Raw genomic sequence first — 18,271 nt, 5'->3', positions numbered from 1 at the left:
AATAATCGACACTGGATTTTTCTGAAAGTAAGCACTGAAAACCAGTCATTTCAAGCACAAGATACAGACAGCATAAAATCAGTATCAGGTTACGCTGCAGTGTTACTGGAAGAACTTACATCTGTTTCCCTGTCTTGCAGAAAGAGCTTATGCTATTCACTCGTCCATTCAACAGCCAGAATAGAAAAACACTTGTGTCAGAATGGTTGCTAAAATTACTGGAAAGCTTGGCAAGCAGAGGCTGAGATCCTCTAGCAAGGAAGCATTCAGAAATCCCTGCGATCCATAAGGAGGGAATTTCTTAAGGGCAGAAGACTGTTTTCGTTCTGATTCTCACAACATGGAATTGCTAAGTACCAATGATGGCCATGACTGCAAATTCCCTTGGGTCACATTCTCACACAGGGAAGCTCTAACAACTGAGGTGGATGTTATGATGGTTCCTCACCTTTGTCCAGCAACAGGAATGCTTGAAATACTTGGAAGATTTTAACATCTGTGCTGGCCATTGCAGGTTGGGGTTGCCCTCTTTGCACATGGGCCCACTGGTTAATATCGTTGTGGCCTCAACAAGTGACATTCCTTCACCCGGTGTGAAGATGAACCTCTGAAGTCAGCTCATTTGATTTTATCACACCACACTTTGAGCAATAATCTCATCACAAACAAAATGAGTCAAATTCTTCTCCTGTTCTCTCTGGGGCAAATCCTGACTGACTCCATTGACACGAACACAATGACTTTGGGTTCACATTGGCAAAAATGTGAACAGATTTAGGCCTCACACACTATGAGAGTGCTTGCTTATAAAAGCTCCAGCAAAAGCAGCTTTTGAGTCTGGTACGGATGCCAAATTAATTATTCAAAGCAAAAGATGGGAATTTTTTCCATGACTATTTGAGCCAGTTGCATACTGTTATCCATTTTTTCCCATTCAAAGATTATATAAAGGATTGTGAAATTAATAGCATCTTGCATTTTGAGGCACTTTGTGGCCACGAATTAATGAAGTTTCCTGCAAACTTACCACTAGCACAAACAGCATTATCTTCAGCTCTGAAACATCACTTTCCTCTTAGAATTTAAATCCAAAGCTGAGTGCTGTCCCACCAGTTCCCACAGGCAGAGGAGCTGTAGTTTGGAGCTTGTTATGCTTCATCAGCTATTGCAAAATCAACGTTTCATTCTCCTGCGCTGTAGGAAGCCAGACTTGATTCATCTGGTGCTCCAGCTATCACTTAAAAGTGCTTTTGCCTTCCTACCTCCAGAAAAAAAAAACACCACACATCTCTGTTCTTTGCTGGAACAGCAAAATAGAATTAGCTCAGCGATCAACATCTTTGTTATTCAAGTTTAAATTGTGCTGGAGGAAAACACTGTGCCTCGGGGGAGAGAAATATGTGAGAGAAAAACCCATTCTGTCTCTTTCATTATCTTTGGAGGCAGGGAGGGCTGGCCAGGACATGGGTTTTCTCTGAACCATGACTGAGGACAGCAGTGGAAAATAACGCTGCCTAGATAAAACATAATATGGATTTTATCTATAAGGCAAAGTTGAACTGCATCTGCAGAGTGCAAGGGAAGCGCTTCTCCTCTACTTGTCCCTTTTATTCAGGACCAGGTCCTGACGACAGACCCACTTTCTTCTTGCTGTCCAGGCAGCAGGACAACTGAGACCAAGAAGTGCTCCCCTCATTTCCAGCTCTGCTCCCCAACACCCTGAATGTAGCAGGAAGGGTAGTTCCACAAGAGCTCCTTTTTAATGTCTCCCCTGGCCCAGAGGCACTGGAGGATTGGATGCTGCACCTTCCAGCTGGTGTTGATGCTTTGAATAAGGAGGTGCTGGAACCTGCCAGCAGCTTGTTGTAAATACAAGCAGCATGTGTTACCTATATTTACAAGCACATTGTTAGCTGTCATTATGAATTAATCATAATACTTCGACTTAATCATTCATGAAAGACAGTTGCTATTCTCCAAACAGCACTTAAAAAATATAAATACATATTAAAAAAACATAAAACAAGAAATTCTCGAGTTGGTAGAAATGATGGCTTTCCCACCACTGAACCATTGCTTTGTGACATCTGCACAATGAGACTTGCAATGCATATGAATCCATCAGCAACACCCACAGTTAATTTGCATGCTCTTCTCAAGTATTACCACAGACAGATGAACCACCCCACGTGGGGCTGCACAGGGTCTCATCGCACCTGGAATGAAATTTAGCTTGCTTTGGTTCTCTCCCTGCTTTGTGCCTTATACCACAGTTTTCTTCTTGGGCTTTTCATCTGGATTGGGATAATTCTGCCTTTTTAATAGCTGAGTGTCCAGATAATAGTCCAAGGGGGAGGTTGAAAGGGCTGGTGGGATACAAGGGTTGGTGGGAACGCATCTAGACTTGAATGCATCATTCTGTGTACATAGGCTTCCCACTGACTTTTTGCTCAGATTCCCTTCAGCAAGTCCTCTCCAGTAATGTCCAAAAAGCCAAATATTCCACCTAAACAGCACCCACAGATAACAAAGGTTATGAAAGTGAACTGGTCACACTGTTTGCATTTGCAGTACTTCAGGGGAGGGGAGAACAGCAGTGCTTGCAAGCTGCAGCTCTGGAGCTGGTGGTTTTACAGTCACCAGTTTGCACATCAGCTGCATGGGGCAACTGGCACCCACAGCTGCTCCTCTGTGCTGTTTTGGGGTTGTCAGCTGGGCAAAGCCATCCCAATGCATTGTACACATGTGACAGGGCTGGGTTCTACATATGCTTTGGGCTGTTCTTGTGCTGGGGGAACAAGTGCCAATGGGTACACAGTGGGTGCAGGCACAGATGAGGAGACTCTGAAACTGCTGATCCTCACAGAGGAATGTGGTACATCTCTGGCTCTGAATATAGCATAGGGAGAGCCAGACATCGCGCAGCACTTGCTCTCCTCCTCCATTCTGCTCCTAGATTAAAGAGAACTCAGCAATAAACTTTGTGTGTCCTGAACGCTTCTCCTGTGTAACCCTTCGGTCACTGAAGGAGCAGAATGTGATGGATATAACACAATGAAATGGATGGTGCACAGCAGGAGGAAGGATAAGCAGCTTGTGTGTCTGCTCACAAATCAACACTGGCCATTCCACTTCCCAACACCATTTAAGATAATGCGCTGAATAAAACATACGTATCTAGATGGTGACCAGCACAACAGGTCTAAATGCAAAGCTTCCAAGAGATGAGGAAAACCTTCTATAGAGTTTGCTGCTCTATGGGGATGAAGCACGATCCTTAAATTCTGTTGAAAACGTGTGGTAGAAGAAACTTGTCAAATACTTAATAATCATCCTGGTTTACAGTAGGAACTCAGGAATGGACAAGAGCTGCAGTTTGCTTAGAAATGCCTGCTATCTGCTATGATTTCCACACTGACACCCAGTCGCTTTATATCTTTTGTTTTCCTGTCTCCAGGAGCTGGATTCCCCTTGTTCCTCAGTCATCAGTTGATTGTGACAAAGGTGGAGGGAATCCCTTCTCCTGCTTGCTAATGCAGTGAGATAAAGGGGACATCAGATGACACAGACACCATCAGCTCTCTACTCATAAAACATTTACATCTCCCGTCTTCTTAGAACAAAAGGAGTCAAGGACTGAAATTCATGTCTACTGGATATTCACCAGTGCCAAAGGCAGCCAAAATCTCCAGGGCTTTGGAGAAGCTTTTGCAGTGGTTACACGTTTCTCAGGAGCTGACCAACATCAGTTCCTTCAGCCCTTTGGAAGGAAAATGGTGGCAACCTCCAGGACCAAGTCAGGAAAAAGCAGAAATTTACTTTGATTAATAATGCAAAATCAACAGTGCTGCGCTTGGAAAAAGGGAATAGCCTCAAGAAGAAAACAGCAGCTGGTACCTCCTGGGATCATTGAGGTTGGAGGAGACCTCCAAGATCCCCAACCCCAACCCCAACCCTTACCACCATGTCCCAACCCACTGCCTGTGTTTCCAGCTGCCACATCTCCATGGTTCCTGAACACCTCCAGGGACAAAGACTCCACCACCTCAGCCACAAGCTGAAGGAGTTCTGATTAAAGTAACAACCACTCATTAACTGCTGGGACTTTGTCCACATGAAAAGCTTCTTGGGATTCCTGAGGCTGTTACGATAATAAATGTTGAAGGTTATGCCTTAGGTTTTTTATTTCTGATGGAGCCTATGAGAATCCAATCCCTGTCTGGTTCCCTTTTCAGTGTTTTCAGCCACAAGCTATTACTTTCCCAGCAGAAACTGTTAACAGAGTAGGATGAAGACCATGGAGAAATAGTTAGAAATAATTTGCTGGAACTTCTCTTTTCACAGAGTGCAAGCTGTTCTTCCTCCACTATAAAAAGAATGTAAAATAAAATAATGGTGGTATGAGGAGAGAACTTCTCTTCCCTCAAAGAGCCATCACTAATGAGGCAAGCTATGTGTATGGCCTGAACAGCCATTGGAGATGTTGGATCATTTTTCTTTTCCCTGAACAGCCATACGGCATGCTATGGAACTCATCAGTTTGAGTTAACCTATAACCACGCCACTGGTGTGAGGCACACTCGGTTCTTTGAATTACCATGCACAAGATTGATTATTACACTAATTAACCAACAGGGAAACCCATCTAGGAAGGTAAGCATCTTGCCCCAGATGCACCAAGATCCAATTGCATGGGGAATGGGCAGTCGGTGTCACCCCCCAGCAGCCCATTACCCCTTTGCTGCCCACCCCTGATCAGGAGATGATCCTGCTGTGCTTGGGAGCACCACGGTGCCCCCTACCCAGGGCTTTCCCTAATTATGGGGCCATACCATGACTCATTACTTCTTGCCTTGCTCATTCCTTGCTTCTCGACCCCAGAACAGCAGGTTTGCTTTAGGAGGATTACTAACTGCCATCCGGTAGGTAAAATGCTCAAGTGCAGCCTTTTGCCAGGAGTTATCTACACACAGCCTGGCTGATGGGTACAACCTTTCTCCAGACCACAGTCTTCAAACAAAACGGACCATATCGCCTAAACCCTAATTCACTGCACAACACACCATAAAGCACTCAGTGCACGTGGGATAATAATTGTACAGGCACAACATTCAGGTTTAGATGTGATTAGCAACAATTCTCCACCTTACTTGGTTACTCACAACAGCCAGAGGGACCATGTGCTGGATCTTATGTTGTTACATCAGTCCTAAGCACCCCACTGCCTTCCCAGTCTGATTGCTGAGACCACCAACATTCCCCTGCTGCAAATGCATGAGCAGGAGCGTGTGCCTTGGCCATGTACCCTGCTTACACAGGGGAGTCTGACTGCTGATCCAGCTTCCCAATAGCACCACAATATAAGTAATATTAATATATGTATATATATATAATATACAATTAATATTCTCAACAAAGGAAAGACAAGAGCCTGCACACCCAGGAAGAGCCCCAGGCTGGATATCTGAAGTGTACAAGGGAGGAAATGGGAAACGATGGAGCTGACCTTTCTTTTTGTTGTACTCATCCTCTGTTGCGTTGGAGGAGTCTGAATGATAGTCACGGAGCTCCTGTTCATACAGCTCCAGGAAATTGTCCTCTTTCTTTCCCTTCTTGGACTTGTCACCTTTCTTTTTCTTCTTTTCTTTGCTCTTTTTGCCTTTTTTCTTCTTTTTCTTTCTGCGGTCATAGTCATCCTCCTCCTCACTGCTGTAATCTTTTCTCTTGGTTTTCTTCTTCTTCTTTTTCTTCTTCTTCACTTCCCCATCATCCTCCGAGTCCTCAGACTTTGATTTCTTTTTGCTCTTTTTCTGCTGGCTTTCCTCTTCCCCATCTTCTTCCACTGCCTCCTCCACTACGTCTTCCACCACCTCCTCATTCTCTTCTTCCTCTTCTTCCTCTTCCTCCTCCTCTTCTTCTGCCTTATTCTTTTTGGTCTCTTTCATGGCATTGTTTTTCACCCCTGCACTTTAAACAATGCACCAGGATTCCCACAACTTAAATTCTGCCACCTCTCCTGGTGACTTTACCTATTACCAAAGTCCTTAACACTCCTCCCTCTGCCTGGGGTTGGGCTGCTCTTGTTTCAGCGTCCTCTCTTGTCCACGTCTCACTGTCTGTCCATCTGTCCTGGAGTCCTTCCCAACCCAACAGCTCACCTCCTGACTTCTGCCTTCCTTCACTTCCTTGATCGAGACACTTTCCCCTTCCTTTCCTTCAATCTCTCTCCGTATTTGGCTGTTCTCCTTTTTTGCTATTATGATTTATTCATTGGGCTGAGCTGAGACCATTCTCCTGTTTTCAGTGTTGCTCAAGGTCAGTTGACAGACTGACTCTACCGTATCAGTACACGCTATTCACAGTAGTTGCTCTTTGGAAAATGGATTGGATGAGGACACATGGTCCAGTTTACTTCTCCTCTCCATGTGCCAGCAAGAGCAAAGGCACTCCTCCTCCTCCCAACCTGTAGCAGCTTCAGAACCCTCATGAAAATTTACTCAAGGTTGTCATGTGGTTATAAGGCAGATGGGCAGGTGAAAAAGGAGACCCATCGAGCAACTACACCGCACTGGTCTGCATTTCCTCTCCATTATTCATAGTGTCAGGATCGCCTTACTGACAACAGAGGTCTCAGCTTTACATAGATTTTTTGTGACCAGAAATCATGAACATCTCCAGGATCTCTGTCAGGAGACCTCCATAGCATCAGCAGCTGATTCCTGCACCCATCTGCTAGAAATGAAGCCATACCTCCAGCCAAATGAAAAGTCAGCGTTCAATAAAATAAATACAACACGTGGAAGAAGAAAACACTGCACAGATTTCACATAAGTTGTCCTTAAAATGGCCCCTTTTTGCCCACCAAAGAGAAACAAAGCTCAGATTAATAAGTGAACACAAGCATAGGAATCTGGTATTTCTCATGTGCAAACACTGAGGTGAGAGAGATGGAGAAAAGGAAAAATGAATGATGCTCAACATGATGCTGTGGATGGCCAATCCCTGGAGAACCCAAGTTCTGTCTGGATGTGGCTCTGAGCACCTGATGGAGCTGTGGGTGCCCCTGTTCAATGCATCGGATGGCCTTTAAGAGTCCATTCCGACTCAAATAATTCTATGATTCTATGATGGTTGCAAGGACATTGGAGCACAATTCATCCCAGAACCTGAGGACATCGGCATCAAGTTCATTCAACATCTAACACACACAGTAGGGGTTGGTGTGCAGCTCCAGCTGGTTTCTCTCTCAGAGCAAGGAAGGGAAGGACCAACACAAGACCAAGTCAATCTCAGCTGCAGTCAGGAGCAGGAGCTTGACAGAAAAAGAGGAGAGAAAACAACAACAGCAACAAAGGTTCCTCAAATGCTGAATTAAATGTGATGTTCTGGGTGGTTTGAAGCCCAGATTGACATCTTGGTAAGTACTGTAAGATACATCAGAGGGTTCAGCCATGCTAAGACTCTAATACATGAAATTTTTAAGTCCTCTTACACAAAGGCACATGGGGGCATGGGCAGTGGGCACGGTGGGGTGGGTTGGGGTTGGGCATGGGGAATCTTGAAGGTCTCTTCCAACGTTAATGATTCTATGAGTAGGAAAGCAGCAGCATGGCTCCAGTCAAGAGGATCTATAGGAGGATGCTGGTCTTGGAAGAGACAACCTTCTCAAAGAAGAAAATAACAACAACAACAACAAAGCCTTCAGAAAAAGAAGAATCGTGGGGCCTCTGAGAAAAGCAAAGCTCATCTCTCTGTTATGCTTCCACAAGGCAAACACTTCATCAAGCCACGTCCCTGCACGCTGCTGCTCTGAGTGGCTCCAGCTCTGTGTAGCAAAATGCTGACAGCATCAACTTCTCAGGCCGAAAGGCACTGCTGTAATTACTCAGTGCAGGCAATCCAGCTGCAGGACTGCCTAAAAATTCCTTCTGTAATATTATCTCCTTGTCCCTCCCATAGTAAGTTACCTGTCCACAGCAGCAGGTCTGTTGGAGGAGGAAGCAACTCCATTTCCTCCCACACTCGGAGGTTTAGCGCAAGTTTTAGGGTGTTCAAGACATTTCTAAGAGCATCCTCAGGCTGATGCTGCCCTTTGTGCTGCAGCACCATCCAGAGATGAAGCCCAGGCTGCACACACAGGGGTCCCCAGTTTAATGAGGCAGGGTAATGGGAAGAAGCACAACTAAGGTGCTAGAAGCACCAGCTGGACACCACAAGACCCAAAGGAGAGCTGCTCCAGTGGGAGACATCTCTCCAATCTTCTCCTAGCATCACAGGTTACTTCCTTCTGCTGCAGCAGAGCAGGACTTTGGGTAGAAGGCAGGAAAAAGCCTCTTATCCGATGAGCTAAAGTGATGAGGATCAGAAGGAGAAGAGGGATTTGCCATGTCTCATTCAGACTTTGCTCCATATGCTTCCTTCTTCTGTTGTTTTATTTAAAGAGATGGTGCTGAGAAAGCTCCGGCTTGCTTTTGTTCTTGGGGTGAATAACAGCTGGGAGAAGAACAATGGGATTTATTGGTGCGTAAAGAACTACGGGAAAGCAACCAAGCTATTGGTGAGGACCATTAGTTACAACTGTCACCAGTATTTATACTGGGTTGGATTCTCACTGTGCATTCAGCAGGAGGTTCCCCCCAATCCCCATCCCCAAAAGGCAGACCAGAAGTCACTGCAGCACCATGAGCTCAGAGTCACGAGCTGGATTACAGACATGCTGCAGCCTATTAAGTCAGAATTGGGCTCTTTGAGCTCCTAACTCACCTTTAACCTTTTTTTGTTCTGTTTTGTTTTCTCTTAGGCTGATAAAACCAGTGCAGTGCTTGGGCTGGAATTATCCCAGTATTTCAGGCAAGGGAAGAACACACTTTTTCTTTAGCTCATCCTTTTCCATTCATTCCTTTCCATGCCTTTCCTATGCTGTGCTGCTTACCATAAAATCCAGATGCCGTCTAACCAGGCATCACACCAAGGAATCCCACACCCCAAAGCAGGTTTGTTCCAAGGCAGACACACAGTGATGCCTCTTGCTTCAGGAAAGGTTAATTTTCAATACACACATCTCTTCTCTTAGGGTCCATTATGCTCACTGCACTGTTGCGGATTCATTTAAAGGAAAAGGGTTTACATTCAGCTGTTCTTTTGGTTACCCCTTACACTCGCTGAGGATGGAGGTGAAGAGATGCTCAGCACCATCCAGCCCCAGGGCTCAATGCAGTGTTGCAGCCACAGCTGTATCACTGCTAGGTTTTGTTTCCTGTGCATGTGATGGCAGTGGAGCAGCAGCCCAGTGTGCAATAGGCGTACAGCACAAACACACACGCACACAGCACATCTCCTCTGGAGAATAAATTCAGAAATAAATACCAAAGAATTCCTACAATGCAGCCATTTCCTTTCCCTTCTGTGTAAACGAGGCTGGAGAGAGGAGGTTCTGGGGGTCCCCCCTCCTTACACTGAAGTAACAGCAAAATCCGCATCTGCACTGCAATCCCATCAGCTCATCACCGAGAGGAGGTTTGGGATGCTGCGTTACCCAGCCATCCCGGAGGCAGGAGGGAAAGGTTTAACGTGGCGGTGGGCTGCGGTGGGAGCTCGCTGCCTTCAAGTGTATGGGCACGACGGCCTCTGCTGGTAGCACAGGGCTTAGCCGAGAGGGATGCTCACTTCTATCAATTTAATTCACGGGGGTTAAGCCCAGTTAAGAATCAACCACTATCAAAACAGCCTGAAACGTGATTGCAGCGTGTCATGTGTCCTAAGAAAGTCAAGCTGAGCCTGTGTGTACTCAACTAATACAGAATAACAATACAGAACTAATACAGAATACAGAATAACACAGAATAACTGTTTGAAGAGGGGTCTCACTGGTGAAACAAACCCGAGTAGTGAAGGAGGTGTGCAGCATGTGATTGGAAAGAACATAATCCCAGTCACCTTGTTCAGGTGTTCTGCAAAGAGACGAGAAGGGAAAGAAGCTGACCATGTTTTCACCTGCTTCTCCAACTGCCCTTTAACAGAACAGTAAGAAAATAAGTCCTGCAGAGACCAGGAGTTTCACATGCACACAGATGCACAGGAGAATAGATCACCAGCTGGATAAACTGCTTATAGGGCTTTAATCCTATTTATCCCAGTTGTAGTAATGCCTTTATAAGGGCTGGCTGCACAATTACTGGTATCATAGATGACTCCCTGCTGAAGGAGGTTTACCTTTAAGACTTGTAGTCTGAGTCCTGCTGATTCCAAAAGAATGAGAGATTCAGCCTCGATGTCCCATTCCTTTGTTCTTTTTGATCAATCTGACCACTAAAACTGGGAAGAGAGCTGAGTGCTGACCACTTCTGTATGACATACTAAGCTCCTCCCTAGCCTGCTGTACTCCATCTTTCATAGAAGTTACTTTAAGGTTTCCCCCAGAAAGAAATCAACCAACCTAAATCTTTGACCTATCCTACCCTTAAAGGCCCTCAGGTTCCACTCTCTGCAGTGCACAGGGACATCCACATCTCCATCAGTGCTCAGAGCCCATCCAGCCTCAGCTTGAGTGTCTGCAGGGATGGGGGCACCACCACCTCTCTGGGCAGCCTGTTTCGTCTTGTCCTCTGAGATACTTTTCTATCCATCAATGAAAAATGTCATAGATGAGAATGAGAAGCAATAGCCATGACTGAGTGACAGGGACATCGGCAGAAAGCCGGTGACATCCAGGCACTGCATCAAGGTAAAGAGCCACAAGTGTTCAGTTTTGCAAGGTGTTGAACACAGTGAGACCTAAAGCGTGAATAGAAGCACTGAGGTCAATAGAATTGAACACTGCTTGAAGCCTTACATGATGCAGAGCAGATCCAAACAAACCCAAGAGCTTTATTCCCATCCCAGTGGCATAGAGTGCCTCACTGCTGCCTTCATCCACATGGCTACAGATGGACACCACAACCAACCCTGCACCATTGCCCAAGTCCTTATCTTCTTCCTCTGCCATCCCTGACCTCTAAGAGCCATGAATTCTGCACCTCTTCCCAACTTAATCTAACAGCCCCATGCCCATTTTGGCTCCTTCCTGCTTGGGATGTTCTATGATCCTCATTAACCTGACTGCCCTTGGGAGTAGATCTTCCCCTGAGAAGTGCCATGAAAACAAGTTGCAAGTAAAAGGGAGCACTGTCCTTCTGCAAAGCAATTCACCAGCACTTTCCTTCTCATTTAAAGGAAGGAAATAGACATAAATCACGACCATGCTACATTAGTGGTGCAGCAGCATTAGGCTAAGACACAGAAAAATAAACAAACAAAAAACAAAGCAGCCCACAACACAGAGAGGATTTCCATTTTGGCTATGAGATACAAGGATAAGAGAGCAGAAAACAGCCTTAGCAGTAGCTCACAGAAGACTGGAGATCAGAGAAGATGGGGAAAGGGAGGAACCAGCTATGGTAGAACTAAGGGAAGCAATTTTCACGTGGATTAAGAATAAAAACAACTTATCTGAAAAGCAATAATTAATGGCATCCATTAGGGATGTGGCCGGGTAAAGAGGTAATTTAATTTCTCAGCTACTCAATGTCAGGAAAGATATTGGGCCAAAAGCCAGTGCTGCCAACAAGGTGAAACCTCTTTCATTTATTATCTGAGAGGTGGGGAAGTCAAGCATGAATGTCAGAGTGTCACCGGAGAAACCAGATATGCCGAGCAAGTACTGAATTATCCAAATGAGTCCATTATACCTATTGCTGTCACCATCACCTCGGGGAGATGGGAAAGCTCTCCCAGCTCAGCAGTGATGCCAGAGGCCAACGTGCTCTGGCAGAGCAGAGGCTTCGTTGGCTAAACAGGTTCTTAATTGCAGGGAAGGAAAAAATAAAGCACCTACGGGCCAGGGAAATAATGAGCAAACAAAATCCAAATAACATTTTTCTAAAGCACACGGATGGCTGTGAGGTTTTAATCTAACCAAGAGCTACAAAAATTGTTTGAAGTCTGCAGGTCAGTTTGCACCATCAAATACACAGGGCGACTGGGTCAGTTGACCCTGCAAAGAGGTCCCATGTGGGCTTTGCTGGGAGAAAGGTGGAACAACAGGACAATATTCTTGCCCTCGTGAACATAGAAGTGATGGAGAGAATCAGGCTCAGTTATTTTCTCTGTGCATCTCTAGTTTTCTTCCAGGCTTATTGGAAACATACACAGATCAATTCCTATGGCAGCAGACATCATCCCACACTCCCTGGCTGATGCTCTCGCTGTGCTGCAGTAGCCACTGGGAAAGGGACTGCCCCAAACAAGCAAACCTGAGGCAGTTCCCATTCCTCTTTCAGGCATAGAGAAATGTAAACCTTTGTTGTCTTTACTAAAAAGGTCAGCTGTGAGAGTACATTATTTTCTGTAATTAACATGACAGCACACCATTAACCTCTCATAACTCATAAAAGGGACTTCGCTGTAACAATACGTCCAGCTGAGAAAATGTGTTCTTTCATTTCAGACAGGTTTGAAATTACTTTTGGATACGTCTAATCTCTCTAAAATTGCCTGAATTCAGGCAATCTCACTGAAACCCCGTCTGGTTTTTACATTCAGGAACACAAACTCTATTCAGCGCTTACCTCCAAGGGAAAACATTACTGTTATCCAGAACGGCATTAAGATTTAATACAAACAACACAGTAATTCAGCCTTTTAAAATGCAGTAATGGCTGCTCCGATGTGACACATAGCGAAGCTGATTGCAGAGCTGCCATTAACCACACTGATCCGGCTGTGAACTTCCTGACAAATCAAAATTACACCCAAATCGCCCAACATCATTTATTACGACAAAAGCTATTATGCACTAAATTAAAACCAAAGGTAACAGATGTTTCTAACAGCTCGGTTTACTTAAAAACTACAGAGCTGAAAAGAAGAAAACAACCGCTGTTGGGTTTTATTTTGATTCAGTGGTCTGTGCTGAGGCTTGAGGGCATTTAATATGTGATACAAACAGTGCGATCCCAAAGAGAATTCAGTGCTGCCAGTGCAGACAGTCCTGCTGTTATGGAACAGATCATCTCGATGGAGACCACATGGTGTGTGCAGGGATCAGGCCTGGCCAACATCAGTCCAGGAAGGGCAGGTCCTGCTTGACCAACCCTATCTCCTGCTATGAACAAGTGACCCCCTTGCTGGATGAGGGAGAGGCTGTTGATGTAGTCAATAAAGGCAGGTCTTGGATACTCAGCTTTTCAGATACTGCCAGATCAGCTATGTAACTATCATTGATTTCCTCTCCTGCACATCCACAACCTCCCAAAGCCCGTTTCTTAGCATCTCTGTGCACTCTCTGATCTGGGCAGGGATGCTGGTCACACCTCTGCTTTACCAGTGCAGAACAGATGAACATCATCCCATGCTGCAAGTGCAAGGGTTGTGGAAGTTCTGGTTGGATGTTAGGAATAACTTCCTCTCAGAAAGAGTAACCAGGCAGTGGCACAGCTCCTCAGGGAGATGATGGAGAACCCATCCCTGGAGGTGTTCAGGAACCACAGAGATGTGGCACAAGGAGACACGGTCAGTGGGCATGGTGGGGATGGGGTGGGCTTGGGGATCTTGGAGGTCTTCTCCAGCCTTCATGGTTCTGTGTTCCTGTGAGTCTAAGTATATGAGACCTCCATGCCCAGGGATGAATCCCAACCCAAGAATGTTCTTAAGACACTGTGGTTTTCCCAAATCCAGGTGTAGAACTGCTAATGAAATCAAGATCCTGTGTGCACTCAAAGAGATCACTCATTCACCATAACTGTGAGTCAGCCAGGTGGCGTTGCTATCTCTCAATGCCACCCTCCTCCTCCCCGGGTTCCTTATCTCACAGCGAGAGGGATTTGCAGAACACAAACTGAGCAGGCACTGAAAGAAAGTCAACGTTTGGGCAAAGTTTGTTCACTTAAATTGTTATTTATTTACTTATTTTAATTGCCATTGCAGGATTGGAGCGGGGGCTGGGGCGAGAAATATCACCTAAATTCATTTTATTTTATTTTATTTTATTTTATTTTATTTTATTTTATTTTATTTTATTTTATTTTATTTTATTTTATTTCGTTTTATTTTATTGCTAAAAGATTTAATTCAGAAGATTCCTGCCAAGGAGGATTAGAAGCATTGTTAGAAGCTGCCAAGAAACAAGAGGGCAAGTGTACACACGCGTGTCTGGGAAGGGATAAAAGCAAAATAATTGCAGCTGAACTCGCCCTGATAACACAATAAATACAGAACTTTCTATCATGCTGACACAAAAATAGAAAAGCTCTGTGAGTTACAGTATCCAGGCCCAGCACAGGAAATATTAATGCCCCTTATCTGTCTGTGCCGCGGATTTACTCCCAGGCTGTCAGAGCTGATCTGGTTATTTCCTGCAGGAGCTGCTGCTCGCTATTCCTTATCTGAATGTGGCTCTAAGCAGCTGTCAGCATGCAAATACACCTCCACAGCGTGCACTGCGTTGCTTCAACTCCTTCCTTGAGCATCCTCTGCATTATTGTCCATAGGGGACTCCATCCCCAGCTGCAAAACACCCTCAGTCCCATGGCAGTGAGTGGTGTGCAGTGGCAGCAGACAGACAGACAACCTGCCCCACATCTCATTCCTGAGCCCGATTGATTTCTTGTCCCCTCTGAGATCACATCTACCTTCTGTCACTGCAAACCCAGGGGCTCCTTCAGGGATAAAGCCCTGCTTCAGAGCCATGCAGACTTTGCCACCTCCTGCTAGCAGAATGACTCCTAACTTCACTTAGGAGCACACAGGGAAATGCTGCACAAAGAGCCCTGATACCACAGTCTTTGCAATGGGCACAGCACATAAACAAATAAGGCAGAGGCACAATATCAAACAGATGAAATAATTTGCTACAAAATAATAATAATAATAATAATAATAAGCTAGAGGGCATCTTTATGAGAAGGAGAGGAAGAAGGAAGTGCTGCTGCCACTCATTCCTGGTGTGGGAGTCGTAAATCAATCCTAATCCACACTGAGATCAGCTCTGCCAGCTAATTGAACTGAAATGCAAGCCGATGGCAACCTAAATCCCAGCGTTTTCTAAGGGCAAACATTCCCTTCAGGAAGCAATTCTGCAGCAGTTCAGCTTTAAGGATGTAATTAGAGCCATGGGGTCAGGCCCTGGACTCAGCAGCAACTCCTGCTGAGATTGAGTGTCAGTCTGCATGAGTACATGGGGACCTCCCCACACCCAGATGCTGCAGATGAAGCATTTGTGCAATTTGTTTCTGTTCCCATCACAAAGAAGCTGCACAAGACCAGGATCCTCAGACACTGGTGTTGTATCCTGAGTGATGTGTGGCACTTATTTTTGCCAGGGGACAGCTGCAATCCCATCCTTTTCAGCCCTCCCTGCCATCAGCCCTGGGGCCAGCTGCAGTTCCCAGCCTCAGCATCTCAAAGGTGGCTTTGTAACTGAGCCTGAGGCTGCATTTCCTCAAACCACTGAAACAATCAAGCACCTCTTTCACTGCAAACCCACCAGGAGGAGACAGCATATGCCAAATGAAACAGCTCTGATTGTCATGGTGGGTGAAGGTCGCTGCTGCCTCTTTTGCAAGGGGTGGGATGCTCTTTGCAGCTCAAGTGCAGCTGGTTAGGAAGCCACTTTGTGCACTCAGCTGTTTAACTAGGAGACAAATAATTCTTCCTAATCCATGTGAATGCTTCAAGTCAGAGGGTTTTCCAAAAAGACCCTCCAAGATATCAACTACTGTTCTTCAAGACAAAGGCCAATTTGCTGGTATCACCATAGCAGACAACACACCCCTAAGGAGCTCTGGGCAGAGCTGGAGATGTGGCCCACTCCATTTTTTGCCTGTGTCCCCAATATCAATTATACTCAACAAAAAGTTCCTGCTTTCAAGCTGGCAAGCAACATATGGCACTGTGTTGAGCTCTTAAAGTCAAGCTAGGTTGTATACTTAACACATCAGCACACTTGCTGCAGCTCTAACTGAGTTCTGCCCTCAGATGGCTGCACATTCAGCTACCCCTGCCCACGGCACCCCACACCTTCATGGAATTATCATAGTATCACCAAGGTTGGAAAAGATGTCGAAGATCATCCAGCCCAACCACCACCAGCATTTTCCCACTAAACCATGTCCCTTAGTACAGTATTTTGGCTGCCTCTTTTCCATAGTGTCCCGTGCACAATGGAAGGCTGGCAACTGGGATCATGCCACACCATGCAGGCTCCATCCTCTATGCAAGATCCACACAACACACCTTAAACGTGCTACATCCTACACCTGAAGCCACAGATCCTATGTTTGGGATTTCAAGACTAATACAAATGGTATTCAAAGAGCAGAGCATTGCTCCAAAACTCAGCAGTATTTTGTCTCCAGCACGTAAATGCCACTATTTGAGAAACATCTTCTTAGGAGAAGATAAAAGGCAGAATAATTCAAATACACGTCGATAAAGGACTTGTGAAGACATAACTCTCCTTGGTCTTTTGACAGAGATGTTTAAGATTCACAAGCATCGTTTCCTACGTGAATGAATAAAAAGAAATAAAGCATGAGAGGCTCCTCATCCCTCACTTGATTTACTGCCAGGATTTCCAGCACTGCTCGAGTCCTCATCGTTGAGGGCACATCTTCAAGGCTCTATCAGCTCCCCCTTTAATTCACTTATAGCATCAAATAATAAACTGCTTGTTTTTTATTACAGTAGCTTAGCCTATGCCCCCACGATCCACATGGATCTGGGGAAGCTTATTGTAAACATAAATTACCAAATCATCATGTAAATTTTTACAGTTCCATTATTAACTCAAGGCAGCTCAGCTTCTTTGAGGGTGAAGCTGTAAAAGGGGGTTAAACAGGACTCAGCTCCTACCTGCTCCAGTTCCTGCTTATCCCTGCAGATATCCTCCATCCATGTCAACGAGCAGCAATCATTCTCCTCTGTTTTCTCCTCAGAGGACAATGTGGGATGGCTCTGCATTTTCTCATGCATCCAGCTTCAAAACTTTTTACCTGTGACTTTCAACCACTTTCCTTTAATTTACTGAATAGCATTACACCAGGAAGCAAGAAAAGTCACATTACAACTTCTGCATAGACCTCAGCTTGTTGTAGGCTCCCTTCTGGAGGGAGGAAGGGAAACAGGGCCTGATGAATCTACATTTTGGAGCTTAAATGAACCACATCCCCCCCCCCAAAAAAAAAGAAGAAAAGAGAGATAAATCCTCCACCCTACCAGCACACCCACCAGCAGAACTGAGCCTCTCTCTGCGCCTCATGGCAGCTGCTCTTGTGATGCTTCCCAAGTCCCCAGGTGTCCCAGCAGAGGAACTGCCTGAGGTGGCCAGGAGGTGAGGCAGGGCAGCAGCCCTCACCCCTGTATTTATGTACCAAGGGCAGTCAGCCGAGAGCCCTTTCACAGTTAATGAGGGCTTTAAAAAAATATGAAGACAGAAGGGACCTACCAACCTCTGAGAAATGGAGGGAAGATAAAAAGGAGGAATAACTGGCTGTTATTAATTGTACCTTAGCCATTTTTTGTGCCACCAGAGGGCTCATCCTGGAATTTGTTTCTCCCGTTCAGATCAGTTTGATTTTCTTCATATGCTACAAACTACATCCATCTTATCTTTCTTATTTTTCTCCAACATCCGTACACAGCAGAGTAAGAGCCTCTTCTCAAGGCATGAGTCAGTTTTGTCTGATGGAATCAACTGTACGTAACCAAGAACATCCTGAGTTAAGCAAACCTCGAGGCACTGCTTTGCCTCTTGATCTCTTGATAGATTTGCTGACTTATCTCCACTGGAGCACAGATTTTTTTACCTCTGTCTCAAGTGTTTCCTAACTGGGGAGAGCTGTGTGTGATGGGCAGCTTCACCTGCACAGAACCAGAGGCCACTTCAGCACTGCTTTGCAACAAGAACAGGATTAGGTTAGAGCAGAAGGCTCTCATGCAGCATCCTTGAAAAGAGCTACCTTTAAGGCTTAAAAACAAACTCTGTAGCCTGATGGTGCTTCACTGACCATGGATCCAACCATCTTTCGTGTGCTTGTCCCCCTTGAAGACCTTTTCCTGAAGAAATACCTAAGAAACCAATAAGACGTATCTCTGTGTGATAAATAAAGCAGCAGCAGCATTAATACTTAAAGTACTTAATAACCATCTGTCAGGATATGGCAATAAAGTAAATTAATACTCCTAGTACTGATTCGGATCTCGCTTTCACTGGTTCCTACAGCACTGAAACTATTGG

General features: G+C 45.3%; 1 protein-coding gene across 1 annotated transcript in view; it reads right to left on the bottom strand.

Annotated features, from left to right (window-relative positions):
* The window catches only part of LOXHD1 (lipoxygenase homology domains 1), a 118,501-nt gene extending 112,144 nt beyond the window's left edge, over window positions 1-6,357 (bottom strand). The window contains exon 1 of the mRNA XM_015887179.2: window positions 5,507-6,357. Within this exon, the coding sequence (XP_015742665.2) occupies window positions 5,507-5,945 (439 nt within the window). The 5' untranslated portion in view covers window positions 5,946-6,357. The remainder of the gene's footprint in view (window positions 1-5,506) is intronic.
* Window positions 6,358-18,271: the final 11,914 nt, after the last annotated feature.

Source organism: Coturnix japonica, chromosome Z (assembly GCF_001577835.2).
Source record: "Coturnix japonica isolate 7356 chromosome Z, Coturnix japonica 2.1, whole genome shotgun sequence".
In the NCBI taxonomy this organism is placed as follows: domain Eukaryota; kingdom Metazoa; phylum Chordata; class Aves; order Galliformes; family Phasianidae; genus Coturnix; species Coturnix japonica.
This window is presented reverse-complemented; position numbering and strand designations above follow the sequence as displayed.